Here is a 27,185-nt window from a genome sequence, read left to right as displayed (position 1 = left end):
GCTTTTATTTGTTTGCTTGCTTCTTATTTATTTTATCTATATATGCCTTTATTACCTGTATTTGCAATTACTGTATTATTGATATATGGTATCATTGGAACTTTCTGGACTATTGGCATTTGTGTGAGGAAAAGCTTTATACCCAAGCTATGAGAAAAACTTAAGTTAGGATGGTGGTTGTGTAGTATTGACCTGCGAGACATCGGACAGGTTGATGCGAGAACCCCACTCAGATGAGATCCCTTGAAAGTATTATTGTCTTACGATTAGTCGTTTTGGCGGTGATACTTTCAACCTCGATCTATGATTCTGAGGACCTTTTGTAGAACCCTGAACCTATGGCTTTTAGGACCGATGGTTGTGTAGTGTTAACCTATGAGACTTAGGACTCGTTGGGTTAATACGAAGACCTCACTTAGAGTAGATCATTTTTGAGGATATTGTTGTCTTACGAGTAGTCGTTTTGACGATAATATTGTCAGGTGTGATCCATGACTCTGGGAACCGTGTCTAGAACCGTGGAGTCGTTGGTTGTGTAGTATTGACCTACGAGACTTAGGACTCGTTGGGTTAATATAAAGACCTAACCCAGAATAGATCCTTCTTAAGATATTATTGTCTTACGATTAGTCGTTCTGACGATAATATTCTTGAATTGGGTCCATGACTCTAGGAACCTTTTAAACCCTAGAGCCTACCTGTTTGGTTTTCCTATTCCTGGAACCTTTCCTCCATGAAGTAATTAATCAGAATGTTCCAATGATCATCTACCCAACTATACATACATAAAGATAAAACATTTCATAATCATAACACATATGACATGTGCATATTTTCAAGGGACCTAAAGACTCGTTTAATTGCAGGCATTCAGAAGACATGGGTAGCAATCAAAAAAGTACTTATTCATTCAAGTTCAGGAATCCAAAGCTAGGATTGATTAAGGGGTTGATCTCAGATGTGAAAAAAATCAGAAGGAACCACTTTTGTGTTGAGTATGGTGACCTGTTGACTATCATGAACACCGAGGTGGATGCTTGGGCCATTTTCACTTTGGCACAATTCTATGATCCTCCCTTGCGGTGTTTCACATTCCAGGACTTCCAGTTGGCGCCAACATTGGAAGAGTTCTCACATATAGCAAACATTAGTATCAAGGATGAAATCCCTTACACCGGTCTAGGGGAACTTCCTACACATCAACAAATAGGTTCAGTTATACGTCTAGATAAAGCGGAAGTGAAAGTTAATCTTGGACCAAAAGGAGGCACTTCAGGTTTCACTTTGAAGTTCTTAGTGGGAAAAGCTTCAGATTTCAAAAGTAAAGAAGATTGGGTTGCTTTCAATGCTGTGTTAGCCTTGATACTCTATGGGATTGTCTTGTTCCCGAACATTGATGACTTCGTGGACACGACTGCTATACGCATTTTCTTGCTCAAGAATCCCATTCCCACCTTGCTTGCAGATGTTTATCACTCTATCCATTGGAGAAATGAGAAGAAGGGGGGATGATCCAGTGTTGCGCTCCTTTACTGTATAAATGGTTCTTATCTCACTTACCAAGCGAAGGGCCTTTTGTTCAGAACAAGGATAACCTCAAGTGGTCTCAAAAAATCATGTCTCTCACTGCCAATGACATCACCTGGTACTCTCGTGTTTATGATGATGTAGACATAATCGTCAAATGTGGCAACTTCCATAATGTGCCACTCATAGGAACTCGAGGTTGCATCAATTACAATCCTGAGCTTGCTATGCGGCAACTTGGGTTTCCTATGAATGACAAACCAGAAGACAAGTTGTTAGAAGGTTTCTTGCTGGGAGAAGGAGCGAAGGACTTTGATCTGGTGAAGAGGATAGGTCGTGCCTGGACTAAAGTTCGTAGAGAAGGAAAAAGGGAGCGTGGAAAGAAGAATTGTATAGCTAGAGGGCCATATACAAGTTGGGTCTAAGCCAGAGCTTCTCAAGACAAACTACCATACCCTTATGAGCCTCCAATGCATACAAATCCTCCAGAACCTACTCACATCACTATGGAGGAAGCTAAAGAGCTCAAAGTTGTCATCCAAAGTTTGGAAAAAGAGAATGAAGAGCTACGGTTGAACCTTCTCCGAATTACTGAAGAAAGGGATAATCATAAGTGGGAGCTTGGGCGGAAGAAAACACAACTTCAAGCAAATATGGAAAGGACTGATAAGGAGGAATATAAGAGAAAAAGAGTCAAACAGGGGTTAGATCAGGCTGAGAGCTGCTTGAATACCGTCAAAAGCCAACTGAAAGAGGCTGAGAGGGATTGTCGTGAGAAAGAGAAATGGTGGAAGCTCGCCACAAAACAAAAAAAGGAGATAAGAGAGACGCTTGAGGCTGAGATAGCCAACCTCAATGTTTCACTCTTTGAATCAAAAGAAAGGGAAGAACGAGAACGCCGCAGTAAAGAGAGTGATATGGCTGCTACTCAGGTTACACCTGAAATGTGGAATGGAAAGTGCCAGGAAGCTGAAAATGCTAATGAGTGGGAACGATACTGGAAAGGCCGACATGACTCTTTGCTACAAGAAGGTGAAGATTGGATGAACGCAAGGGCAAATGTGAATGCTAGTTTGGCAGCCTTCGAGGAAACCATCCAGTTTTTACATGAACAAAGAAATGAGTATCGAGACAAGTTTGCCAGTTTGATAGACTTCTGTAATGGCATGGCTACAAATGTGCCTTTGATGCTAAGATGTGCTTTGGAAGACATAGACAATGAAAACATCCCTCGTTCAGTGACTGAATTTATTTATCTTTGTGAAGACATGATAAAAAGGTTCAAAGGAGAGTTGGAAGATCTCAACAAATAGAAGCCTGCAGTTTGACCTTTTTTTTTATGTTGTACTTTCCTTTATGTTTGAAAGAATATTTTGTACTCAATCCTTGTACTCTATTTTGAATTGAATGAATGAAGGATTTTTGAGTTTCTTTTGTACAAAAAAGTTTGGTTCCATTCTTGTTTTATTCCCCGTTATCTCTTTGAATGCTTGCTAAGTTACAAGGAATCTAACACGGTTCCCTGAAAATAAAATTGAACATAAGCATAAAAGACATTTTTAAATCCACGTGCATTAACATATGCATCATGCATTTCATTTCTCAAAACAAAAACTCATTCCATTTTTCCTCGTGCCCAGTAGTTCAAGCTGATTCCTCAACGTGCATACGCTACTCGCTCCAACACAAGAAGAATCATGGATGTAGTTAGAGAAGAACAAGTTTCCTTCAGAGAGGAGATGGACTCTGTCAAAAGTAAGATCGAACAGATCTTTGAGGCTATACAAGCTCTGGCTAGAAGAGAAGAAGAGGCTCGTGTTGCCGCTGCTGCAAGGAACGATGCTCTAGTTCAAGGGGTTGCTCTTCAGTCCGGACCTTCAGTTCCTATTCCAAATCCCGTTATCTACGGTTTTCCTCCAGGCTTTGTTCCACCACCTGAAAGAAATCATGTGCCTCCACCTGCGCATACTTCTGGAGTAGCCGATGGAGTCCCTGTGCAAGGACCTCCGATAGTCAATCAAGTAGTCATGCCCCGCACTGATGAGGAGCTCCAAGACGAGTTTGAAATGCAGAATTACAATGGAGCTACTCCAGTGGTCATCCCTACTGCTGCCCAAGATTCTGAGGCTATCTTGATGTGTCGTGCTCTGGCCGAAAAGCTAAGAATCTTGGAAGGACATAACTCAACCCGTTTAAGTGCCTTGGAGATGTGTCTAGTCCCAGACGTGGTGATTCCTCCAAAATTCAAAGCGCCTGAATTTGAAAAATACAAAGGACTCACATGTCCTAACATACATTTGAAAATGTATTGCAGAAAAATAGTTGCCTATGCCAGAGATGATAAGCTCATGATCCATTGCTTTCAGGACAGTCTAACTGGGGCATCTTTGGACTGGTACATGCAGTTGGAATGTAGCAACATCCACACTTGGGATGAGTTGGCTGAAGCATTTACAAAGCAATACAAATATAATACTGACATGGCACCAAACCGTACTCAGCTTCAGAGTATGGCCCAGAAAGACAATGAATCTTTTAAAGAATACGCACAACGCTGGAGAGAATTGGCTGCAAGGGTGCACCCGCCGCTGGTTGATCGTGAATTGATTGACATTTTCATGGGAACCTTGCAGGGCCAATATTATGAAAGATTGATCAGTAGTGTGTCCACAGGATTTTCTGACATGGTGATCGTGGGAGAAAGAGTAGAAGAAGGACTGAAGAGTGGTAAAATCCAGGGAGGTTCCAGCAGTCAACCAATCTTGAAGAAGCCTTTCAACGGATTCAAGAGGAAGGAGGGTGAGACTAGTGCCATTTCTTCTCAGCGGAGGGTACCACCCAGGGCTCCTGCTCCTCTGCCTTATTATCAGTACCCTTACGTAGCGGCTGCCCAATATCCAACCATGCCTTACCGTCCAATTGCTCCTGTTCCTATTCCAGCTCAGGTACCTCACTATCAAGTTCCAGTTCCTCAATATCAAGCTCCACAACCTCAGTTCCAGGCTCCTCCACCTCAACATCAACAGAGAAATCAACAGAATAATCAACCATGTCCAGTTCAACAACAACGGCCAAATCAACAGAGGCCATATCAACAGTACAATAATGTGAACACCACTCCTATCCCAATGACTTACACTCAATTGCTACCGTATCTGATTCAGAATGGGACTGTCGTGCCAAGGGCACTACCTCCAATGCCGAAGCCGCATAAGCCTTGGTATGATGAGAATGCTAGATGTGTCTTTCATGCTAATTCAGAGGGTCATACAACAGAGAACTGCAAAGTGTTCAAGCTCCGGGTCCAAGAGTTGATAGATCAGAAAATATTGTCTTTTGCTGATGTTCCAAATGTGGGGAACAATCCTTTGCCTAAGCATGATGGTTCAGGTGTCAATGCTATAGAAAGTTCAACTGATGATGGATTGATAAAGGATGTGTCTAAGTTGAAGACTCTTTTAACAGTGGTCCATGCTAGATTAATGGAAGCAGAAATGATGAATGGAGTACATGATAATTGTGTGGTGTGTTCGTCCAACCCTGATGAGTGTGTTGAATTCAAAATTTGTCTTCAACGTTTGATGGATCAGAGGGTTATTCAGTTCACCAGAGCAAAGATTGATGAGGATGTTGTTGTGATTGTGCCTATATTTGATCAAGAAAGGCTTCCAAAGCCTTTTGTGGTCCCTTATCAGAGAAATGTTGACCTAGAGCCAGTGAAGAAGATTGAGCCTATGGTTATCCATGTTCCCGCTCCATTCTCATTTGACAGTACCAAAGCCGTGCCTTGGAACTATGAGCCTGTAGTTTATGTGGGTAACAAACCAGTAATCTTGAAAGAGCCAGACGTGACTAACATCGCTGGAGCTAGTGGTGTGACTCGAAGTGGAAGGGTTTTCGCTCCTGAAGTGATCCTAAACAAAGAAAGTGCACCAACAAGTGAACCAACGAAGGGGAAAGAGGTGAATCCTCCAGAAGCTGGAGAAGGCTCATCTAAGAAAGCAGTGACTACTGAGGAGGATAGAGAATTCTTGAAGATCATCAAGAAGAGTGATTACAAGGTCGTAGATCAGCTCAACCAAACTCCTTCAAAAATATCCATTCTTTCTCTACTTATGAGTTCTGAGGCTCATAGGACTGCTCTATTGAAGTTCTTGAACGAAGCTTACGTGGCAGAAGATATCAGTGTTATTCAGTTTGATAATGTGGTTGCTAATCTCAATGCTAGTAGTTGTTTGATGTTCACTGATGATGATTTACCCCCTAATGGGCGAGAACATAATATGGCGCTTCATATCTCCATTCAGTGTACAGATGTTACTTTGGCTCGAGTATTGGTGGATAGAGGTTCATCCTTGAACGTGTTACCTAAGACTACCCTGGCACAATTGAATATTGAAGGGGTGCAGATGAGACCCAGTGCTTTGATAGTTAAAGCTTTTGATGGGTCTAAGCGAACAGTTATTGGGGAGATTGACCTCCCAATCCTGATTGGCCCTCAAACTTTCCGTATTACCTTTCAGGTAATGGATATTAGGCCTGCCTATAGTTGTCTATTAGGTAGACCTTGGATTCATGCTGCTGGAGCTGTCACCTCGACACTTCACCAGAAGCTGAAGTTTGTTACTTCTGGTAAGCTGATATCAGTATCCGGAGAGGAAGATATTTTCGTCAGCCATTTGACTTCTTTCAGATACATTGAAGTAGGTGAAGACATTGTTGAAACTCCTCTCCAAGCCCTTGAAGTGGTCAATGTGGTCCAGACTAAGCCGAAACTTGTTGAAGAACCCAAGGGGGTCATGACCTCGTGGAAGAGTGTGAAAGCTGCAATTGAAGCTGGTTGCCCTGGAAGTTGGGGAACAGTGATTGAACTACCAGAGAAGAAAGACAAGTGTGGATTAGGATATCAGCCGTCTATTGAACTTTTCAAAGATCAGAATATACATCAGGGGAAGGTTCCTAGCATCCAGGAAATATTCTCCAAAGCTGGTTTCCGAAGTGATGATCAAGTGAATGCTCTTGAAGATGAAGATCTAGATTTGTCCAAAATGGTATTTTGTGGACCTCCGGATGCTGCTCTCACTAACTGGAAGGCAACAGATGTTCCGGATATAGTTTCTTGTTCAAAGTAATTTACTGTTTTCTAAAACATCCCATGCCATGCCCAAGGCATATGGATAGCTTTGTAGGGCCCATTTTGTGTTAATAGTTAAGCCTTATCATCAATACAAAGCACATTTTTTGAGATCCCTGTCATTCATCTTTTTAATTTATTTATTTTTTTACAAACAAATAAACAACAACAAAAAATGGCAATTTTTATTTCACATCACTTTCATTTTTCAAAATCTTCCTCTAAAAAGAAAAATCATTTCCATGCAGATCATTAATAACTGGATCCATTGAACACGACAATGCTATAATTCCCTATGACTTCGACCTCCCGATTAACCAAGCTGAAGAGGATGGTAAGGAAGACTGCAAACTCCCAGAAGAGTTGACCAGACTTTTGAAACAAGAGGAAAAGATGATTCAGCCTCATCAGGAACCAGTGGATGTGATCAATCTGGGGACTGAGGAGGATAGAAAGGAAGTCAAGGTTGGAACTGCTTTGAAAAAAAATGTGAAGGAGGAACTAGTCAAGCTACTACATGAATATGTGGATGTGTTTGCTTGGTCATATCAGGATATGCCAGGACTCGACACCGACATAGTTGTGCACAAGCTGCCGTTAAAGCCGGAATGCCCGCCCATCAAGCAGAAGTTGAGAAGAACTCGACCAGACATGGCTGTCAAGATCAGAGAAGAGGTCAAGAAGCAGTTTGATGCAGGTTTTCTAGCTGTTGCAACTTATCCGCAGTGGATTGCTAATATTGTGCCAGTTCCGAAGAAAGATGGAAAAGTTCGAATGTGTGTAGACTACAGAGACCTGAATAGAGCTAGTCCCAAAGATGATTTTCCTTTACCTCACATTGATGTATTGGTAGATAACACAGCTCAGTTCTCTGTATTCTCCTTCATGGACGGATTCTCAGGATATAATCAGATTAAAATGTCTCCCGAAGATATGGAGAAAACAACTTTCATTACACCATGGGGCACTTTCTGTTATAAGGTAATGCCTTTCGGCCTGAAAAATGCTGGGGCAACCTATCAAAGGGCCATGGTAACTCTTTTCCATGATATGATACATAAGGAGATTGAAGTCTATGTGGATGACATGATTGCCAAGTCTCAGACAAAAGAGGAGCATGTTATTCATCTAAAGAAGTTGTTTGTAATATTGAGGAAATACAGACTGCGCTTAAACCCTGCTAAATGCACTTTTGGAGTCAGATCTGGAAAGCTTCTAGGATTCATTGTGAGCCAGAGAGGCATAGAAGTTGATCCCGACAAAGTCAAAGCTATTCAAGAGATGCCAGCTGTAGCACCTCAAATTTGCACCTATCATTGTACATACATTTTCATATTAGGTCATAGCATATCATGGTCAATTGCATAGCATTTGCATAATCCTCAGTTGCCTCAGGTGCAACCAATCAAGGAATTAGGTCAAACTAATCTCCTGATCAGTCAACCAAGCAAGCAAAGGAATTTCTCATTGAACCAAGGCCTTGGGGTTTGTCCAACAAGTTCACATGGCTTGGAGGTCTATTTGAAGTATTTTGGTCAAGGATTGAAGGCTTGGAGATCATCAGTTCATACACAAACAGTCAAAAACCCTAAAAAAGTCAACTGTCAGTCAAAGCAATGGTTGGTGGTCATTCTTGTGGAATTTGGGCACCATGGTCAAAAATCAAGAGTTCATACAACTTGGGACATCATTTGAAGTCAAGTTCTCAAGGAATTAGGGTTTGGAAGTCATCAGTCAATGCATAATCAGTCAGAAACCCTAAAAGTCAACTGTTGGTCAACTGTCCATTTAATCAGTGATTGGATGATTGGAATTGGTTTGTGAGAGTTCATTCATGGCCAAATAATCATCATACATCATGCCAAACACCATCATGGAAGAATTTGAAGCCAGATCATAAATTTCCCAAAGTGGAAACTGGGCCTGTAACTGAAACTTGCCATAAATGGAAAGTCTTGATCCTCAAACTTACATCATGATACAAGCCTCAAATGAATTTTTGCCCAACATGAAAGTTGAAGATCTTGTTCTCCCATTTCCAAAAAGTCCTAGAACTCTCAATTCCCATGTGTGGTTGGCAAGTTATGATCGAATCGATTTCAGAAAATCTTGAACTTCAGAAGGCCATATCTCTCAAACCGTTTGACCAATTTTGGTGGGGTTTTTTCCTACAAGTCACATTTGATCCCCTCTTTCCAAAAATATAAATTTCATGTGCCAAAACTTCACCAATCAAAATGGCATATTTTGACCTTTTTCATTTAAATGTAAGTTTGACCAAGAGTTGACTTTTTGATTTAAACATTTTTTCAACATTTGGCCAATTGGAACAGCTCATAAATGTCATTTAGAATGTGTTTGCAAAGTCAAAATATGCAGCACATGTGAATCATACTTGGTTGCTTGAATTGTAAGAAAGTTACAATTGCACCATACTTGTCCTTGCATCCACCATGCCTTGCCTTGTACCTCAAAAGGACAGCAATTGTGCAGCAATTTTTCTGTCATGGTGAGCCTCACTTGCAGCCTAAAAACCAGTAGTACAAGAAGCCATGCCTTAAGTTGCTTAAATTTTGGAAGGAAAGGACATTGTCACCATGCTACCACATCTTGCAACCTTACTTGTACTGTCCTATAGCAGAACTTTTTCCCCCATTTTTTCCTGTCATATTGCAAGCATCAGAAGAAAAAAGACAACAGGGCAAGAGGCTGAAGTTCATTTTGGCTGTCATAAAAAAGGAAAAACTGCATAACAAGAACCTAGCTCACCCTTGCTGTTGGGAGTCCAGGTTTTTCTGTCCAAACCACATTAGCAACTTCAAGACAGCAGATTTTCCTCACCATTTTCCTGTCCAAAACTAACCCTAAGATTGCAGCCACAAACCACAAGACCATAGACCATTCTTTCACTCAAAACCTAAGCCTTGCCTTGCCAGCCACCATCCAACTGCAGTAAAGTCAATTGCCTACAACAGCACTAAAACCCTGCATTTGACCCTTGGCCTTGGCATCTCATTCACTCTATCCAAACACAAGCAGCATACCACAAAACCCTTGGCATTTTTCTCTTCTAAGAAAGCTGTCACAACACTGCAGCAGAAAAGGAGAAAACTTTGGCAATGGCTCAAAACCAAAAAAACCTGCTACAGCTAGCCAACAATCCAACATAACAAGACTTACCCCACCTTGCATTTTCCTGTCCAAGGCCAGTAGCAGACCAAACAATTGCAAAAACAACCTTCACTCATTTTCCAACAGGATCCTTACTTGCTATCGGCATTTGATTTCCTGTCAAAACATAACATAACTTAACCAACAAACCTCAAACTCACCTTCTTGCCTTGTCAATTTGGCTGTCATGACAGAAGAATAAAAACCAAGTCTTGTAACCCTGCTATACCAATGACAGCAGCATAACCAACAAACTCCAAACCAATCTCATAATCAACATCCATTCTCACTCTTGGCATTGGAAAATTCTGTCCAAAAGGCAACTTCTAACAGCAGCCAAGTTCATCAAACCTTTCATCATTTGCCAAACCTTACCAAAAAAAACCAGTTGCCACAAAAACAACACACTGTAGGCTTCACTCATCCACTTGGCTTTGAAAACCCTTGCAAAAACCTGTCAAACTAAAAAAGACCAAAACACATTGCAGGCAGAACTGGATTGATTTTCATGACTAGGAAAAACCGCTTTGGCCATTCTTCTAAAAGAGACTGCCTTACCAAACAGCACAAAAACAGAACAGCAAAACTTCACTTAACATTGTCTGTCAAAAAAATAAACAAAGAGCAGCAGCAGACCAAAAGGAAACCCCTCTCACTTGCATTTCCAACTCTCAGTCCAAAAGCAACCTAACCATGACTTGCTTGTGACAGGGATCAAGCCCCATTTTCTGTCAAAAACATAACATAACACAACCAACCTCACTTTAGCATTTTTATCAAAACCTGTCAAGCTCCAAAACCACAAGAAAACTGCCAACAGCAGATTTTGGATACCTCCTTTTTCTGTCATTTTGAACATAAAAATTGCAGTCACAAGCCTTGCATTGCTTTGACCATCCACTCATAAAACCAAAACACTAATGGAAAACACATTTTGACAGCAGAAAATTGGTTAACTCACTCACCAAAAAAAACCACATTCAAACTGAACCTAGCCTTGTGTTTTAAAACCTCACCTTGCCTTGCATTTTCAAAAAAAGTCTGTCCAAACACAAAAGAACTCAAGCCTTGCACTTATGTTTGAACCATCCATTCATCACTCTGAAACCCTACTGGCAGCATCCATTGCAACCAACAAACCAACAGAAATCCTTCATTCTAAAAACTGCATCCTTTGGCCATTTCCTAAAACAGTCCAAACTTCCAATAAAAAACCTGGCATTGTGATTTTCCACCATTCAAGCATCATCCTAAATCAATAGCAGCCAACATAATCAACCAAAAAGCCTTGTTTCTCATTCACTCAAAAAACACATTTTGCACTTTTCAAAAACAGTCAACCAAACTCCAAGTAACCAAGCCTGGCTTTCGTTGATTCATCATCAAGGCAACATCATGAACTCTTTGGAACCACATTGCCCCACCTGTAGGAGCCTTTCCTCCACTGTCTTCAACCTTGCCTCAGCCCTGACAGTCCAAGATTGATGCCAAAACAAGCCATCTCAAGCAAAACAACCTTCATCATTCATCATTGGGGAAGTTCTAAAGCATCTGTTCCAGGCTAGAAGGACCAAACAACCACTGTTTCTCATTCTGCTTCAAAATTGGTAAATTTTCAACCTCCCTATTTTGTCAAATTGATGCATGCTTAATGTAGATCTTTTCATGCTGATTTCATGGATGGTTGTAGTTTTAAGAATGGTCAAGTAATGGTTGAGATATTTTGAAATGAACATTAATGATCCAAACTTGTCTTACTTATTTCTCTTTGCCTAGCTTGATTTAATGAAAACCAATGTTGGACTCATGTTGTACGTTGTGTGATGAACACAATAGTATAGCCAATTGCAATTTCTGGACATCTATTGAAAATCACGATTTGGGAGGGATGGAGATGGTCCACTGTTCATTAAAACCCTAATTTCCTAACTTGCCCAGATTTTTCATCTTTTCTCACGTGTAAAACATTTCATTTCACCAGCCAATCAAAACATTTCATTTTATGCCCAAAACGACTGTGTTTTGATTAGTGGATTCAAATATTACAAAAATGCCATTCTTGCTTCATTTATTTCACATTTTTATAACCAACCTTCCAAAATTCATAACTTGCTCATTTTTGATCCAAATTCAATGGGATTTTTTGTGTTGTGTTCATCATGATCTCTACTTTTTTATCATTATTTTTCCAGAATTTTTGGATGAATGGTTTTTAAATGTTGCTAGGGTGTGTGACATGTGACCAAATTTTGTACACTTTGCCAAATCAATTGTGAAATGATGAGAATGTATCCAATGGCTCCCAAATTTTTTGTGCTTAAACTAGATACACTCATGGTGATTTTGGTGTAGAGTTTGTGAATTTATCATTTGTGGTTTGTGAGTTATGATTTTTTGAATTAAGGTGTGACAATTTGTGTCACACCATTGATGTCCAACTTCATGATTTTCATTGCCATGCTTCTTGACCTCCAAATGACTTGATTTTTTGCATGAGCTTACTCTTGTATGTCTAGTTGACTTGTGAATTTTCTTGGATTTATTTGAACTATTTTCCATTTGTTTGAGATTTTTCTTCCCTGCCTAGACAAATGTTGACCTTGTGTGATACATGTTCCCATTTCATTTGTGAAATTCTCATACTTTATTAGATGGACAGGAAATTTTGCATGAGATAACTAGACATCCTCATCTTTGCCATGGTTTTAGTCCCATTCATTTATAATACACCATTCTTGACTTATGATTTTTCTAAGTTGATGCATGTTTGGTTGACTTCATTGAGCATGTTCAAATTGGCTTTGACTTTCTGATTTTCATTGACTGCCTTCCACTTGTCCAAATGGGATGAAATTTGACATGCTTACCATGCTATGTGTTAGGTTTGATCATGATTTATTTGATGATTTTTGGAAAATGTTTAGATTGCTTTTGATGCAAGTCTTGCTGTTGACTTCTATGAGCTTCTGTTTGCCATGTTTTGACCTAAATGATTCATGAAATGATGATGATGATTGATATGAATGTGAACCCAATTGGTTTTGTTTCCTAATTGTTTGAACATGATTTTGGATACTTACCCCTTGCTGTTTGGACTTTCTCATTCACTTTTGACCCTAGGCTAGCCCTAGTGGTCCTGTTACTCACCTTTGAGTTTGTGATTTCAGGTTGACCATCAAATGGCCATTAAGACCAATTCTTTTGATTGAGCTTACTCGAGTATCATTGTCTAACCTATTTGTTTTGTAGGTGGCTTGGCTCACATGCCCTAAGCCTTGTGCCTTGCATATCCATGTGCCTCTAATGGACTGTGGTTGTCTGTTTCTGTTTGTTTTGTTTGAAGTTGCATACTAACATCTGCTTGACTGTTTCAGGTGCTTTAGTTGCTTAGTTCTTTGTGAACTTTTTGCTTTGCTTTGCTTGTATAAGCAATTTGCATTGAGGTATGTCTCTTTTACTTCATGTAGTCTGGAAGACCTGGCCTGTTACTTGGCCAGGCAACTGTCTGAAGTCCTCCTTAAGAGGCAATGTTTGTGACTGTTTATTTTTGTCCTTGCATAGAGTCAAAGACCTCCTAAGTGAAGAGGCAATTGGTGGAAGGTAGGGATATGCAATCTATCCCCCACTATTTAGTGTGTCATTTGCTTTGCTCACACCACTGTGTTGATGCATTGCAGATACAAACCCAAGATCTTGTGCAATTGTACAGTTGAGTCAGTTTTAAATGTGTAGAAGGGTTCCCACTTTCTGAACCCACACATTCTTGTCTTGAGCTCTCCCTGGCCAGGGATAAGAGCTGTGAGGTCTCATCCTCACTTCATCCTTTCATCTGCTTCACCTTAGCCCCTCAATGGCAAGGTTAAGAGCAACATTCACCCCATTCCAGAGGTTTGTTTGTCGAGGTTGATATGACCCCTTGACTAAAACCTAACCCTTGTTTGAGCCACTTGTTTGTGTATAGCGTGTGCTATCTGTGCTTGTAGGATTGTTTGACTTGCTTCCTGTGCAAGATAGGATAGTTTGACTTGCTTCCTGTGCAAGATAGGATTGTTTGACTTGCTTCCTGTGCAAGTTAGGATTAGTTTAGACTTGCTTCCTGTGCAAGTTAGGTTTTGCTTGGCTTGCTTCCTGTGCAAGTTAAGTGTGTGTGGCTTGCTCCCTGTGTGAGCCATACTTAGGATAGGTCGGCCCGCGTGCCATTTAGCTAGAAACCTTAACTTAGGGATGATTTGCATGATAACATCTAGGCTCGAGTCGTAGTCTCCCTAGAGTTGTGTCTCCCTCTGTTATCTGGTTAGGCTAGTCCTTTATCCCTGCGTAGGGGAACTACATCGCCCTGATCTTCATACCAGATGAAGTATGTAGGCAGGAGATTGAGCTGATCTCTCCGGGCGCCTTTTTCTTTTTTTTGTGTGTGTTTGGCAACTATTAGGCTCGAGCTCTAGTCTCCCTATTAGTTTGTCCTTTCAACCTTTGTGTTCCTTCTGACGTCTCAGCGTCTCTTTTTGTTTGCGTGGCAACTATTAGGCTCGAGCTCTAGTCTCCCTTTTAGTTTGTTTGTTCGCCCTTTTCCTTTTTGTGTGTGTTGTTTGACATTTGCTAGGCTCGAGCGCCTGACTCCTTAGCAATTTGTTGTCTGTCTGTTTGAGTGTGTGCTTGACAGTTATAGGCTCGAGTCCCCGACTCCCTATTAACTTGTTGTGTTGTTGTGTGCTTGGAAGCTGATGTAAGTCCATCGAGTGGCATTTGGGTTCCAGTGTGTGTGTGTTTTGGTTCGGATGCTGATGTAAGTCCAACAATTGGCATTCAGGCTCCACGTTTGCCTTCTTGTGTGTGTTTTGGTTCGGATGCTGATGTAAGTCCAACAATTGGCATTCAGGCTCCATGTTTGCCTTTGTCTAGTTTGTTTGTGTGCGTGTCAGCCGAGCTACGAATGCTCTGATTCTTCTCTCGTCCGAGAAGATACGTATGCATAGGATGCGACATCCTAGCGAGCATGTGTTGTTTCCCCAGTCCGAACTACTTGGACTCTGATGTCTATGCCTGATAGACTAAGTAGGCCCAGGATGCGACATCCTGCCGAGTTCAGTCGCAGTCAGTTTCTTTGGTCTCTTTTCAGCCAGTGTGTGTGAGTGTGAGCAGTGTTTAGCAACCAATTTATCCTTCCTTTTGTGCGTGGATCCCGTAGAGTACTACGGATGCGTAGGGGTGCTAATACCTTCCCTTCGCATAACCGACTCCCGAACCCATTCTCTTTGGTCGCGAGACCATGTTCTTTCCTAGGTTTACTCTGAGCGTTTCCTTTCCCTCTTTTGGGATAAATAACGCACGGTGGCGGCTCTGTTGTTCTTTCTTTTCCCGCCGGTTTTTCGCGCGATGCGACAGCTGGCGACTCTGCTGGGGACTAGAGAAGTTGACCTGTGCTGGTCCATCTTCCCTGAGCGAGTCTCTCCTAGCGCTCTCTAGGATTAGGGTTTTGGTTGCTTTCTGCTTGTTGTATTTTATTGCATTCATTGTATATATGTACATTTATTGTTTGCATTGATTGTGTGCATTGATGTTTACATTCATATTCATTATTCATTACTGGCTGGCTGTCTGTTTTTCTCTGTTTGGGGGTGGGAGTTACTTGAGGTAAAAGGCCCAATACCCAGGCTATGAGTGAAATCTAGGAAACCTAGGAATAGAGTGATTCATGGGAAGCGGGTGGTATGGCGCCACTTAGCGGAACATTGATATCACGAGCAGTTCAGACCCTGGTGGGATATTATTGGTGCATACATCGGGTGTGCACAGGATGATATTCTGCGAAAGGTTATTTATGCTGCGTTTCTCTCGACCTTACCCTGGCCTAGATGACACCCGTGAGTGGGAGGGGTTGATCATTTTAACAGGTACAGTTGGTGACTCCTGGTACTGATGGTGACTACGAGTTATATTTCTGGACGCCGGAGGTTTGACCCTGGTTTTGATCAGAGGGTTCCGTTTATTTCGGATCCCTGGGCTGAATTTGAGGGTACTCGTTCAGATGATGATTTGGTTTCTAAGAATGGGTTCAGATGACAGTTCCGCAGATGACTTTGGGTTTCAGACGGATTGTGACTCCGAGTTCAAGCTGAAGCTTCGACCCTGTGCCTTGAGACGCACAGCCTGACCAGTCATGTTGCATCATTTGCATCATAGCATGTTTATTTTCAAAAAAAATAGTAATGCATAAAAAAGAGAAAGTTAATTCGCATACTCATATCCTTTTCAGGATCATTCATGATAAAATAGCATTCGCATCATATGCATATCATGCACATATCATCCTTGCATTGCAGACATGCTTGGGAGAGACTTCTCACTTTGGGTTTTGACTGAGAGAGGATTGTTGATCATCGTCCGCACCGCTACTCAACCAAACTCAATCATCAGAGGAGTGTGGATCAGGTTCAAGCAGAATTGGCCGAAATGAGGGCAAACATGGCCCGGTTCATGACACTGATGCAAAGGATACTGACAGTTGTCATCCCTGGAGGGATCTATCACAATTGGGTCACTGTGGGCTTTCCTACAGTTGTTCATAAGTCAGAGTAATAATCACTTTGTTTAAAAACCCTTCTCCCATGCCAAAAGGAGAAGTGATGACATTGTTGGCAACATTTTGTGCAATGATATTTTCATTCAAATAAATTCATGTTAAACATTTGTTTTTCCATTTGTTTTCCCTTTTCGCTTTTTGCATGAAATTGGTGATCACAAAAAACCCTAAAAAACAAGAATAAAAGCAATCTTTTCATCTGCATAACGATTGTCTTGTTTGATTTTCAAAGAGCTTTTCATATCAAAATCTTTATGCAGGTTGTTTCTCAAACCCATTGAACATAATGATCGGACGTCATCTCCCAATTTTGAATTCCCTGTATTCGAAGCGGACGAAGATGATGTTGAAGGGATTCCTGACGAGATTGCCCGACTTCTTGAGCAAGAAAAGAAGATCACTCAGCTGCATCTCGAGAATCAGCAGAACAGCCAACTGGGGCATCAAAAAAAAAAAAGAAAAAGAAAAAAGAAGAGAAAAAGAAAGAGAGGGTGCAAAATCAAAAGAAATCCAAATCAAAAGAAAGAAAAAGAAAGAAAGAAACAAAAAAAATAGCACCCTCAAAGTCCCAAGTTGGCTGATGCTGAATTCGATCGAAAGGAAGAGATCAACTGCCATGTGTCATGGACAGTCATATCAGCAGAGAGTGAAAAAGCATTCGATAAGAAGGTCAAGCCTCGTGTGTTCCGAGAAGGTGACTCATGCTCAAAAAAGTCTTGTCTTTCGTGCCCGATTCCAGGGGCAAGTGAACCCCCAAGCTATGAATGTCCACATGTTGTCACGAGAGCCTTTTCAGGCAATGTTTTGACACTTACAACAATGAAGAAGTTCACTCGTCCTGTGGATCCAGATGCAGTCAAGAAATACTTCGCCTAAAACAAAAACAAAAAGCAAAAGCTCGCTAAGTCGAACACCCCAAAGGGCGACTTAGGCAAAAAGGAGCGTCTCGGTGGATTGAAAACCCGAAAGGGCGATCCAGGCAAAAGTTAGAGACATTAAAAAAAAAAAGAAGAGAATTTGCATCCCGCTAGATTGAACACCTCACACTGGGGCAATCTAGGCAAAATTAGGGATTTGGCAAGTAACTGCATCTTGACAAGACTGTGTTGTACATCTGTCATCCGTCAGGGATTCTCGATTCGTCGTCGACTGAAGCTCTGAATACATCGAAAATTCAGAATGGTAGAGGAAAGGTCATTATGTTCAATGTAGCCCTCTCCAATATATATCGCCAATTTCAAACTTGTACAGATCCATGGAGTCTCGCCCTTTGCAGACTACCATTCCATCACATCAATTTGAGCTTTTATCCAATTATTTGCATTCTTATTTGTTTCAACTCAACAAACGTTTTGCATGTTTTAATTGATAAAGTATCATTGTTTTCAAAATAAACAAATTTTTCAAAATTGTTCTTAAACAAAGTGAACATTCACAATGATGGAAAGAATACTTAGGAGACCCACAGTGCTCTCCCGGGGGTGGTATGATTACCAACAGGTAAGACAATTGTTCGTATCTCGAGCATGACTGTATCTTTGTCCTGCAGAACCTCGTATGGTCTCTCCGCAATGAAGTTGCCCGACGCAGTGTTGTCTGAAGATGTTCATCTTCATGTCCCCAGTAGTGCAACATTTCTCCCTCCAAGTCCCCATTAGCCCTATCGTGGGGCATCCCCAGTAGAGTGCTGTTTGAGCCTTATCATGGGGCATACCTGGGGCACGTTTTTTTATCTAACGATCCCTGCAGAGCCGAATCAGGGGCAAGGGATAGTTGAACGGTGAAAAGGCAGTGAAGGATTACGACGACGGTCCTGGAAAATTAATCAAGAAGACTCTTCAAAGTCTGATGATTGGAAAGTATGTATAAATCCCAAGAGTTCAACCTCCGTGAAGTACGAACGAGATTTGGAATACAAGATGATGGAGCAGAAAAGTCCAGAAGAGTCTGAGAGTTCGTAAAAGAGGAAAGTCAGCACTATGGGTGGATGATGGATACTAGTGTTCGACGAGTCGACCGACATCCCTGTCAAGCAGGCTGTATCTCCCCAGAGGATTGAGAGTGTGATCTCCCTGGCAGATTCGAGATCGTTGTCTCCTCAGCAAGCCTGAAGGTTGTCACGCCCCCAGCCCAAGTCAGTATTGAAGCTATCAGAGTTATTTCCCCTGCAGAGATACCTGTGGACAGTACCTTCCTTCCCCAACAGATCTAAGGATTGCTTCTCCCCAGCAGGCATGTGCTTGCAGATTTCCCCAGTTGAGAATCCCCGCTGAGCGCCTGGCAGTTATGTTCCCCAACGATTGGTTTTGTGATGCTATTACCTCCAGTATGGCCGTGAGTGCTTATCCCAAGCAGGTTTGTGGGAATTCATCTCCAGTATGACATGACGTGTCATCATCCTCAACAGAGTTGTTACTCTCACCACTATGGTTTTTCTCTCCAGCAGAATGGTGTGGTTGTCCTCAGCAAGTTCCCCGAGTGGAGCGGGTCTCATGAAATACATCTCCAGCAGTGATTCTCCTACATATGGATTGGTTGGGTCGTCCCTAGTGAAGTAGCATTTATTTCTCCAGCAGAGTTCATCCTACCAGTGGATTGGACGGGTTTCTGTAATAGACTGATATCTGTATCCCCAGCGGAGTTGTGACTGCTTTCCAAGTCTGAAGTTGTCCTCCCAGCAGAGGTTGTGTTGATGTTTTTTTCCCCAGCAAGGTTTGTCTTTCCCCAGCAGGATGGAAGTTGACATGGTTATAGGATCCCCAGCACAGTTCCTGGAGTTCCCCGGTGTTGTCTCTGAAGGAGACGTGTGTTTATGCATTCAGCATTTAGATAAGCATAGCATATTGCATCATTAGTGCATGGCATTTCCATGATCATGGGGCATTGTGTAAAACAAGAAAAACTCATGCATCAACATAGCAAGCATATCCATTAGCCCTGGGCCGTGGTGACCAGCCGAGCTCGGGTTGTTGGAAAGAGTTTAGCATCGCGCCATTGGATCGGCTTCAGAATTGGGTTCATCAACATGGTCGAGAGGTTGGTGTTTTCCCAACAAGTGATTCCTCAGTCGAGTGGGTATCCCCAGCAGTGTTACTCCCCAATTGTTAGTGTCTTGCCAGCTTGAGTCTTTTTCCTTAAGCAGATATGGGTGTGTCTGATCTCTCCATGTAGAGTCTACCCCTTAAGCAGAAAGTGTCAATCTTTTCCTGCCATTTCCCCACTGAGATACGTCCTCGTGGATGACGGTTGCTTCCGTTCCCTTCCAACACACATTGGGATGGGTTTTCCCTATTGAGTTCTTTCCTCATTAGGATGAGTCTTGTTTCAGTCTGCCTTTTTGGATCGATCCTAAATTGGCTTCCTGTTGGCTGTCTCCTGTACTTCCCTGGGGCATAAATGAATAGTCGTTCACTAACCGGCACTCATTCATTTCATCCTCAGCGGAATTTGTGGCCTCTACCTACAAACCGGTAGTTGTAAGTCCTATCTTTGTGGTTTTCTACCCACTAGCTGGTAGTTGTAAAATCCCATTTTCCTCCCCTTGTTGGAATTAACCCTTTGTGCTCATCCCGATGATGACTGGTTACTTTTCCGTGGTTTTCTGCCTACAAACCGGTAGATGTAATCCCCTCTTAGTGGTATTAACGGTCTTGTCCCCTTTGGATACTTGCTTTGATCAAGCAGTATTGTCCCCATTGGGTCTTCACTTTCTTTTTGGATACTTGCTCCAAGTTAGCAACTTTATCCTCTTTTGATTGGTCATCTTTTGCATACCTAGTCTGGTACCCAGATGCTTTTCTTTTCGGTCGATTATTCATTTAACAACTTACAACCCGGTTGTGGATAATCTTCCATGCGAGTGTATTATCTACGTTTGGACGGCTATAGATAATATGTACTTATGATTTCCCGGTATTCAGACCGAAGGAGTTTCCGACGATCAGGTCGATGTACTCATGGCACAAGGCCAATTTTCCGGTATTCAGACCGAAGGAGTTTCCGACGATCAGGTCGATGTACTCATGGCACAAGGCCAATTTTCCGGTATTCAGACCGAAGAAGTATTCTCCTCTCCGTTGGTGTCGATAAACGTCGAGTTTTTCCCGATCATCCGTTGATGATTTGGTTGTGTCTTCCTTCCCAAGTGAAGTATTCTCCTCTCCGTTGGTGTCGATAAACGTCGAGTTTTTCCTGATCATCCGTTGATGATTTGGTTGTGTTCACTCTCCCCAGTAGAGTTTTCTCCTCTCCGTTGGTGTCGATAAACGTCGAGTTTTTTCTGATCATCCGTTGATGATTTGGTTGTGTTCACTCTCCCCAGTAGAGTTTTCTCCTCTCCGTTGGTGTCGATAAACGTCGAGTTTTTCCCGATCATCCGTTGATGATTTGGTTGTGTTCACTCTCCCCAGTAGGGTTTCCTCCTCTCCGTTGGTGTCGATAAACGTCGAGTTTTTCCTAGTCATCCGATGATGTCTAGTTGTACCCTCCCCATGTGGACTTACCTCTCCGTTGGTTTCGATAAACGACGAGTTTTTCCCAGTCGTCCGTTGACGTCTGGTTGTGTTTCTCTCATTCCCATTCATCTGTGAATGTCTGGTCAATCTTTTTGGTGTCTGTAAACATCATCTTTCGATGTCTGTAAACGTCGAGTCTTCCCATTCATCAGTAAATGTCTGGTCGATCTTTTTGGTGTCTGTAAACATCATCTTCCGATGTCTGTAAACGTCGAGTTTTCTCCCATTCATCCGTTGATGTCTGGTCGAGTCCTCCCAGTCATTCATTAATGTCTGGTTACCTCTCCGTTGGTTTCGATAAACGCCGAGTTTTTCCTGGTCGTCCCCAGTTGGTTACCTCTCCGTTGGTCCTGGTAAACGTTGAGTTTTTCCCATTTCGTCCGTTGACGTATGGTTGTATCCCTTCCATTCATTCATTAATGTTTGGTTACCTCTCCGTTGGTCTTGGTAAACGTTGAGTTTTCCCATTTCGTCCGTTGACGTATGGTTGTATCCCTTCCGGTCATTCATTAATGTCTGGTTACCTCTCCGTTGGTTTCGATAAACGTCGAGTTTTTCCTAGTTGTCCGTTGGCATCTAGTTGTGATTTCTATTCCCATTCGTCATCGTTGTGATGTCTGGATGTGGCCATACCCTTTGAAAACCAAAAAACAAAACGAAATACCCAGTAATAAATATCAAATCCCAGTGGACGTTTCCATTGGTGGATCCCTGTGTTGTGCAAATTCTACGGTTCTTGGTATTCAATCCCTGTTTACCCTGAAAGTCTGACAGCCGTTGCTCTCATCCATTCGGGTCCCCAGCTGATTGAATAGGGGCAGCTGTAGCACCTCAAATTTGCACCTATCATTGTACATACATTTTCATATTAGGTCATAGCATATCATGGTCAATTGCATAGCATTTGCATAATCCTCAGTTGCCTCAGGTGCAACCAATCAAGGAATTAGGTCAAACTAATCTCCTGATCAGTCAACCAAGCAAGCAAAGGAATTTCTCATTGAACCAAGGCCTTGGGGTTTGTCCAACAAGTTCACATGGCTTGGAGGTCTATTTGAAGTATTTTGGTCAAGGATTGAAGGCTTGGAGATCATCAGTTCATACACAGACAGTCAAAAACCCTAAAAAAGTCAACTGTCAGTCAAAGCAATGGTTGGTGGTCATTCTTGTGGAATTTGGGCACCATGGTCAAAAATCAAGAGTTCATACAACTTGGGACATCATTTGAAGTCAAGTTCTCAAGGAATTAGGGTTTGGAAGTCATCAGTCAATGCATAATCAGTCAGAAACCCTAAAAGTCAACTGTTGGTCAACTGTCCATTTAATCAGTGATTGGATGATTGGAATTGGTTTGTGAGAGTTCATTCATGGCCAAATAGTCATCATACATCATGCCAAACACCATCATGGAAGAATTTGAAGCCAGATCATAAATTTCCCAAAGTGGAAACTGGGCCTGTAACTGAAACTTGCCATAAATGGAAAGTCTTGATCCTCAAACTTACATCATGATACAAGCCTCAAATGAATTTTTGCCCAACATGAAAGTTGAAGATCTTGTTCTCCCATTTCCAAAAAGTCCTAGAACTCTCAATTCCCATGTGTGGTTGGCAAGTTATGATCGAATCGATTTCAGAAAATCTTGAACTTCAGAAGGCCATATCTCTCAAACCGTTTGACCAATTTTGGTGGGGTTTTTCCTACAAGTCACATTTGATCCCCTCTTTCCAAAAATATAAATTTCATGTGCCAAAACTTCACCAATCAAAATGGCATATTTTGACCTTTTTCATTTAAATGTAAGTTTGACCAAGAGTTGACTTTTTGATTTAAACATTTTTTCAACATTTGGCCAATTGGAACAGCTCATAAATGTCATTTAGAATGTGTTTGCAAAGTCAAAATATGCAGCACATGTGAATCATACTTGGTTGCTTGAATTGTAAGAAAGTTACAATTGCACCATACTTGTCCTTGCATCCACCATGCCTTGCCTTGTACCTCAAAAGGACAGCAATTGTGCAGCAATTTTTCTGTCATGGTGAGCCTCACTTGCAGCCTAAAAACCAGTAGTACAAGAAGCCATGCCTTAAGTTGCTTAAATTTTGGAAGGAAAGGACATTGTCACCATGCTACCACATCTTGCAACCTTACTTGTACTGTCCTATAGCAGAACTTTTTCCCCCATTTTTTCCTGTCATATTGCAAGCATCAGAAGAAAAAAGACAACAGGGCAAGAGGCTGAAGTTCATTTTGGCTGTCATAAAAAAGGAAAAACTGCATAACAAGAACCTAGCTCACCCTTGCTGTTGGGAGTCCAGGTTTTTCTGTCCAAACCACATTAGCAACTTCAAGACAGCAGATTTTCCTCACCATTTTCCTGTCCAAAACTAACCCTAAGATTGCAGCCACAAACCACAAGACCATAGACCATTCTTTCACTCAAAACCTAAGCCTTGCCTTGCCAGCCACCATCCAACTGCAGTAAAGTCAATTGCCTACAACAGCACTAAAACCCTGCATTTGACCCTTGGCCTTGGCATCTCATTCACTCTATCCAAACACAAGCAGCATACCACAAAACCCTTGGCATTTTTCTCTTCTAAGAAAGCTGTCACAACACTGCAGCAGAAAAGGAGAAAACTTTGGCAATGGCTCAAAACCAAAAAAACCTGCTACAGCTAGCCAACAATCCAACATAACAAGACTTACCCCACCTTGCATTTTCCTGTCCAAGGCCAGTAGCAGACCAAACAATTGCAAAAACAACCTTCACTCATTTTCCAACAGGATCCTTACTTGCTATCGGCATTTGATTTCCTGTCAAAACATAACATAACTTAACCAACAAACCTCAAACTCACCTTCTTGCCTTGTCAATTTGGCTGTCATGACAGAAGAATAAAAACCAAGTCTTGTAACCCTGCTATACCAATGACAGCAGCATAACCAACAAACTCCAAACCAATCTCATAATCAACATCCATTCTCACTCTTGGCATTGGAAAATTCTGTCCAAAAGGCAACTTCTAACAGCAGCCAAGTTCATCAAACCTTTCATCATTTGCCAAACCTTACCAAAAAAAACCAGTTGCCACAAAAACAACACACTGTAGGCTTCACTCATCCACTTGGCTTTGAAAACCCTTGCAAAAACCTGTCAAACTAAAAAAGACCAAAACACATTGCAGGCAGAACTGGATTGATTTTCATGACTAGGAAAAACCGCTTTGGCCATTCTTCTAAAAGAGACTGCCTTACCAAACAGCACAAAAACAGAACAGCAAAACTTCACTTAACATTGTCTGTCAAAAAAATAAACAAAGAGCAGCAGCAGACCAAAAGGAAACCCCTCTCACTTGCATTTCCAACTCTCAGTCCAAAAGCAACCTAACCATGACTTGCTTGTGACAGGGATCAAGCCCCATTTTCTGTCAAAAACATAACATAACACAACCAACCTCACTTTAGCATTTTTATCAAAACCTGTCAAGCTCCAAAACCACAAGAAAACTGCCAACAGCAGATTTTGGATACCTCCTTTTTCTGTCATTTTGAACATAAAAATTGCAGTCACAAGCCTTGCATTGCTTTGACCATCCACTCATAAAACCAAAACACTAATGGAAAACACATTTTGACAGCAGAAAATTGGTTAACTCACTCACCAAAAAAAACCACATTCAAACTGAACCTAGCCTTGTGTTTTAAAACCTCACCTTGCCTTGCATTTTCAAAAAAAGTCTGTCCAAACACAAAAGAACTCAAGCCTTGCACTTATGTTTGAACCATCCATTCATCACTCTGAAACCCTACTGGCAGCATCCATTGCAACCAACAAACCAACAGAAATCCTTCATTCTAAAAACTGCATCCTTTGGCCATTTCCTAAAACAGTCCAAACTTCCAATAAAAAACCTGGCATTGTGATTTTCCACCATTCAAGCATCATCCTAAATCAATAGCAGCCAACATAATCAACCAAAAAGCCTTGTTTCTCATTCACTCAAAAAACACATTTTGCACTTTTCAAAAACAGTCAACCAAACTCCAAGTAACCAAGCCTGGCTTTCGTTGATTCATCATCAAGGCAACATCATGAACTCTTTGGAACCACATTGCCCCACCTGTAGGAGCCTTTCCTCCACTGTCTTCAACCTTGCCTCAGCCCTGACAGTCCAAGATTGATGCCAAAACAAGCCATCTCAAGCAAAACAACCTTCATCATTCATCATTGGGGAAGTTCTAAAGCATCTGTTCCAGGCTAGAAGGACCAAACAACCACTGTTTCTCATTCTGCTTCAAAATTGGTAAATTTTCAACCTCCCTATTTTGTCAAATTGATGCATGCTTAATGTAGATCTTTTCATGCTGATTTCATGGATGGTTGTAGTTTTAAGAATGGTCAAGTAATGGTTGAGATATTTTGAAATGAACATTAATGATCCAAACTTGTCTTACTTATTTCTCTTTGCCTAGCTTGATTTAATGAAAACCAATGTTGGACTCATGTTGTACGTTGTGTGATGAACACAATAGTATAGCCAATTGCAATTTCTGGACATCTATTGAAAATCACGATTTGGGAGGGATGGAGATGGTCCACTGTTCATTAAAACCCTAATTTCCTAACTTGCCCAGATTTTTCATCTTTTCTCACGTGTAAAACATTTCATTTCACCAGCCAATCAAAACATTTCATTTTATGCCCAAAACGACTGTGTTTTGATTAGTGGATTCAAATATTACAAAAATGCCATTCTTGCTTCATTTATTTCACATTTTTATAACCAACCTTCCAAAATTCATAACTTGCTCATTTTTGATCCAAATTCAATGGGATTTTTTGTGTTGTGTTCATCATGATCTCTACTTTTTTATCATTATTTTTCCAGAATTTTTGGATGAATGGTTTTTAAATGTTGCTAGGGTGTGTGACATGTGACCAAATTTTGTACACTTTGCCAAATCAATTGTGAAATGATGAGAATGTATCCAATGGCTCCCAAATTTTTTGTGCTTAAACTAGATACACTCATGGTGATTTTGGTGTAGAGTTTGTGAATTTATCATTTGTGGTTTGTGAGTTATGATTTTTTGAATTAAGGTGTGACAATTTGTGTCACACCATTGATGTCCAACTTCATGATTTTCATTGCCATGCTTCTTGACCTCCAAATGACTTGATTTTTTGCATGAGCTTACTCTTGTATGTCTAGTTGACTTGTGAATTTTCTTGGATTTATTTGAACTATTTTCCATTTGTTTGAGATTTTTCTTCCCTGCCTAGACAAATGTTGACCTTGTGTGATACATGTTCCCATTTCATTTGTGAAATTCTCATACTTTATTAGATGGACAGGAAATTTTGCATGAGATAACTAGACATCCTCATCTTTGCCATGGTTTTAGTCCCATTCATTTATAATACACCATTCTTGACTTATGATTTTTCTAAGTTGATGCATGTTTGGTTGACTTCATTGAGCATGTTCAAATTGGCTTTGACTTTCTGATTTTCATTGACTGCCTTCCACTTGTCCAAATGGGATGAAATTTGACATGCTTACCATGCTATGTGTTAGGTTTGATCATGATTTATTTGATGATTTTTGGAAAATGTTTAGATTGCTTTTGATGCAAGTCTTGCTGTTGACTTCTATGAGCTTCTGTTTGCCATGTTTTGACCTAAATGATTCATGAAATGATGATGATGATTGATATGAATGTGAACCCAATTGGTTTTGTTTCCTAATTGTTTGAACATGATTTTGGATACTTACCCCTTGCTGTTTGGACTTTCTCATTCACTTTTGACCCTAGGCTAGCCCTAGTGGTCCTGTTACTCACCTTTGAGTTTGTGATTTCAGGTTGACCATCAAATGGCCATTAAGACCAATTCTTTTGATTGAGCTTACTCGAGTATCATTGTCTAACCTATTTGTTTTGTAGGTGGCTTGGCTCACATGCCCTAAGCCTTGTGCCTTGCATATCCATGTGCCTCTAATGGACTGTGGTTGTCTGTTTCTGTTTGTTTTGTTTGAAGTTGCATACTAACATCTGCTTGACTGTTTCAGGTGCTTTAGTTGCTTAGTTCTTTGTGAACTTTTTGCTTTGCTTTGCTTGTATAAGCAATTTGCATTGAGGTATGTCTCTTTTACTTCATGTAGTCTGGAAGACCTGGCCTGTTACTTGGCCAGGCAACTGTCTGAAGTCCTCCTTAAGAGGCAATGTTTGTGACTGTTTATTTTTGTCC

General features: G+C 41.2%; 1 protein-coding gene across 1 annotated transcript; it reads left to right on the top strand.

The window, feature by feature from the left end:
* The first annotated feature begins 2,033 nt into the window (after positions 1-2,033).
* Positions 2,034-2,840, top strand: LOC127137802 (stress response protein NST1-like). Its single transcript, XM_051064224.1, has one exon. It carries the CDS (start codon positions 2,034-2,036, stop codon positions 2,838-2,840), a length of 807 nt encoding a protein of 268 aa, XP_050920181.1.
* Positions 2,841-27,185: the final 24,345 nt, after the last annotated feature.

The sequence above is a fragment of the Lathyrus oleraceus genome, chromosome 4 (assembly GCF_024323335.1).
Source record: "Lathyrus oleraceus cultivar Zhongwan6 chromosome 4, CAAS_Psat_ZW6_1.0, whole genome shotgun sequence".
NCBI classification, from domain to species: Eukaryota; Viridiplantae; Streptophyta; class Magnoliopsida; order Fabales; family Fabaceae; genus Lathyrus; species Lathyrus oleraceus.
This window is presented reverse-complemented; position numbering and strand designations above follow the sequence as displayed.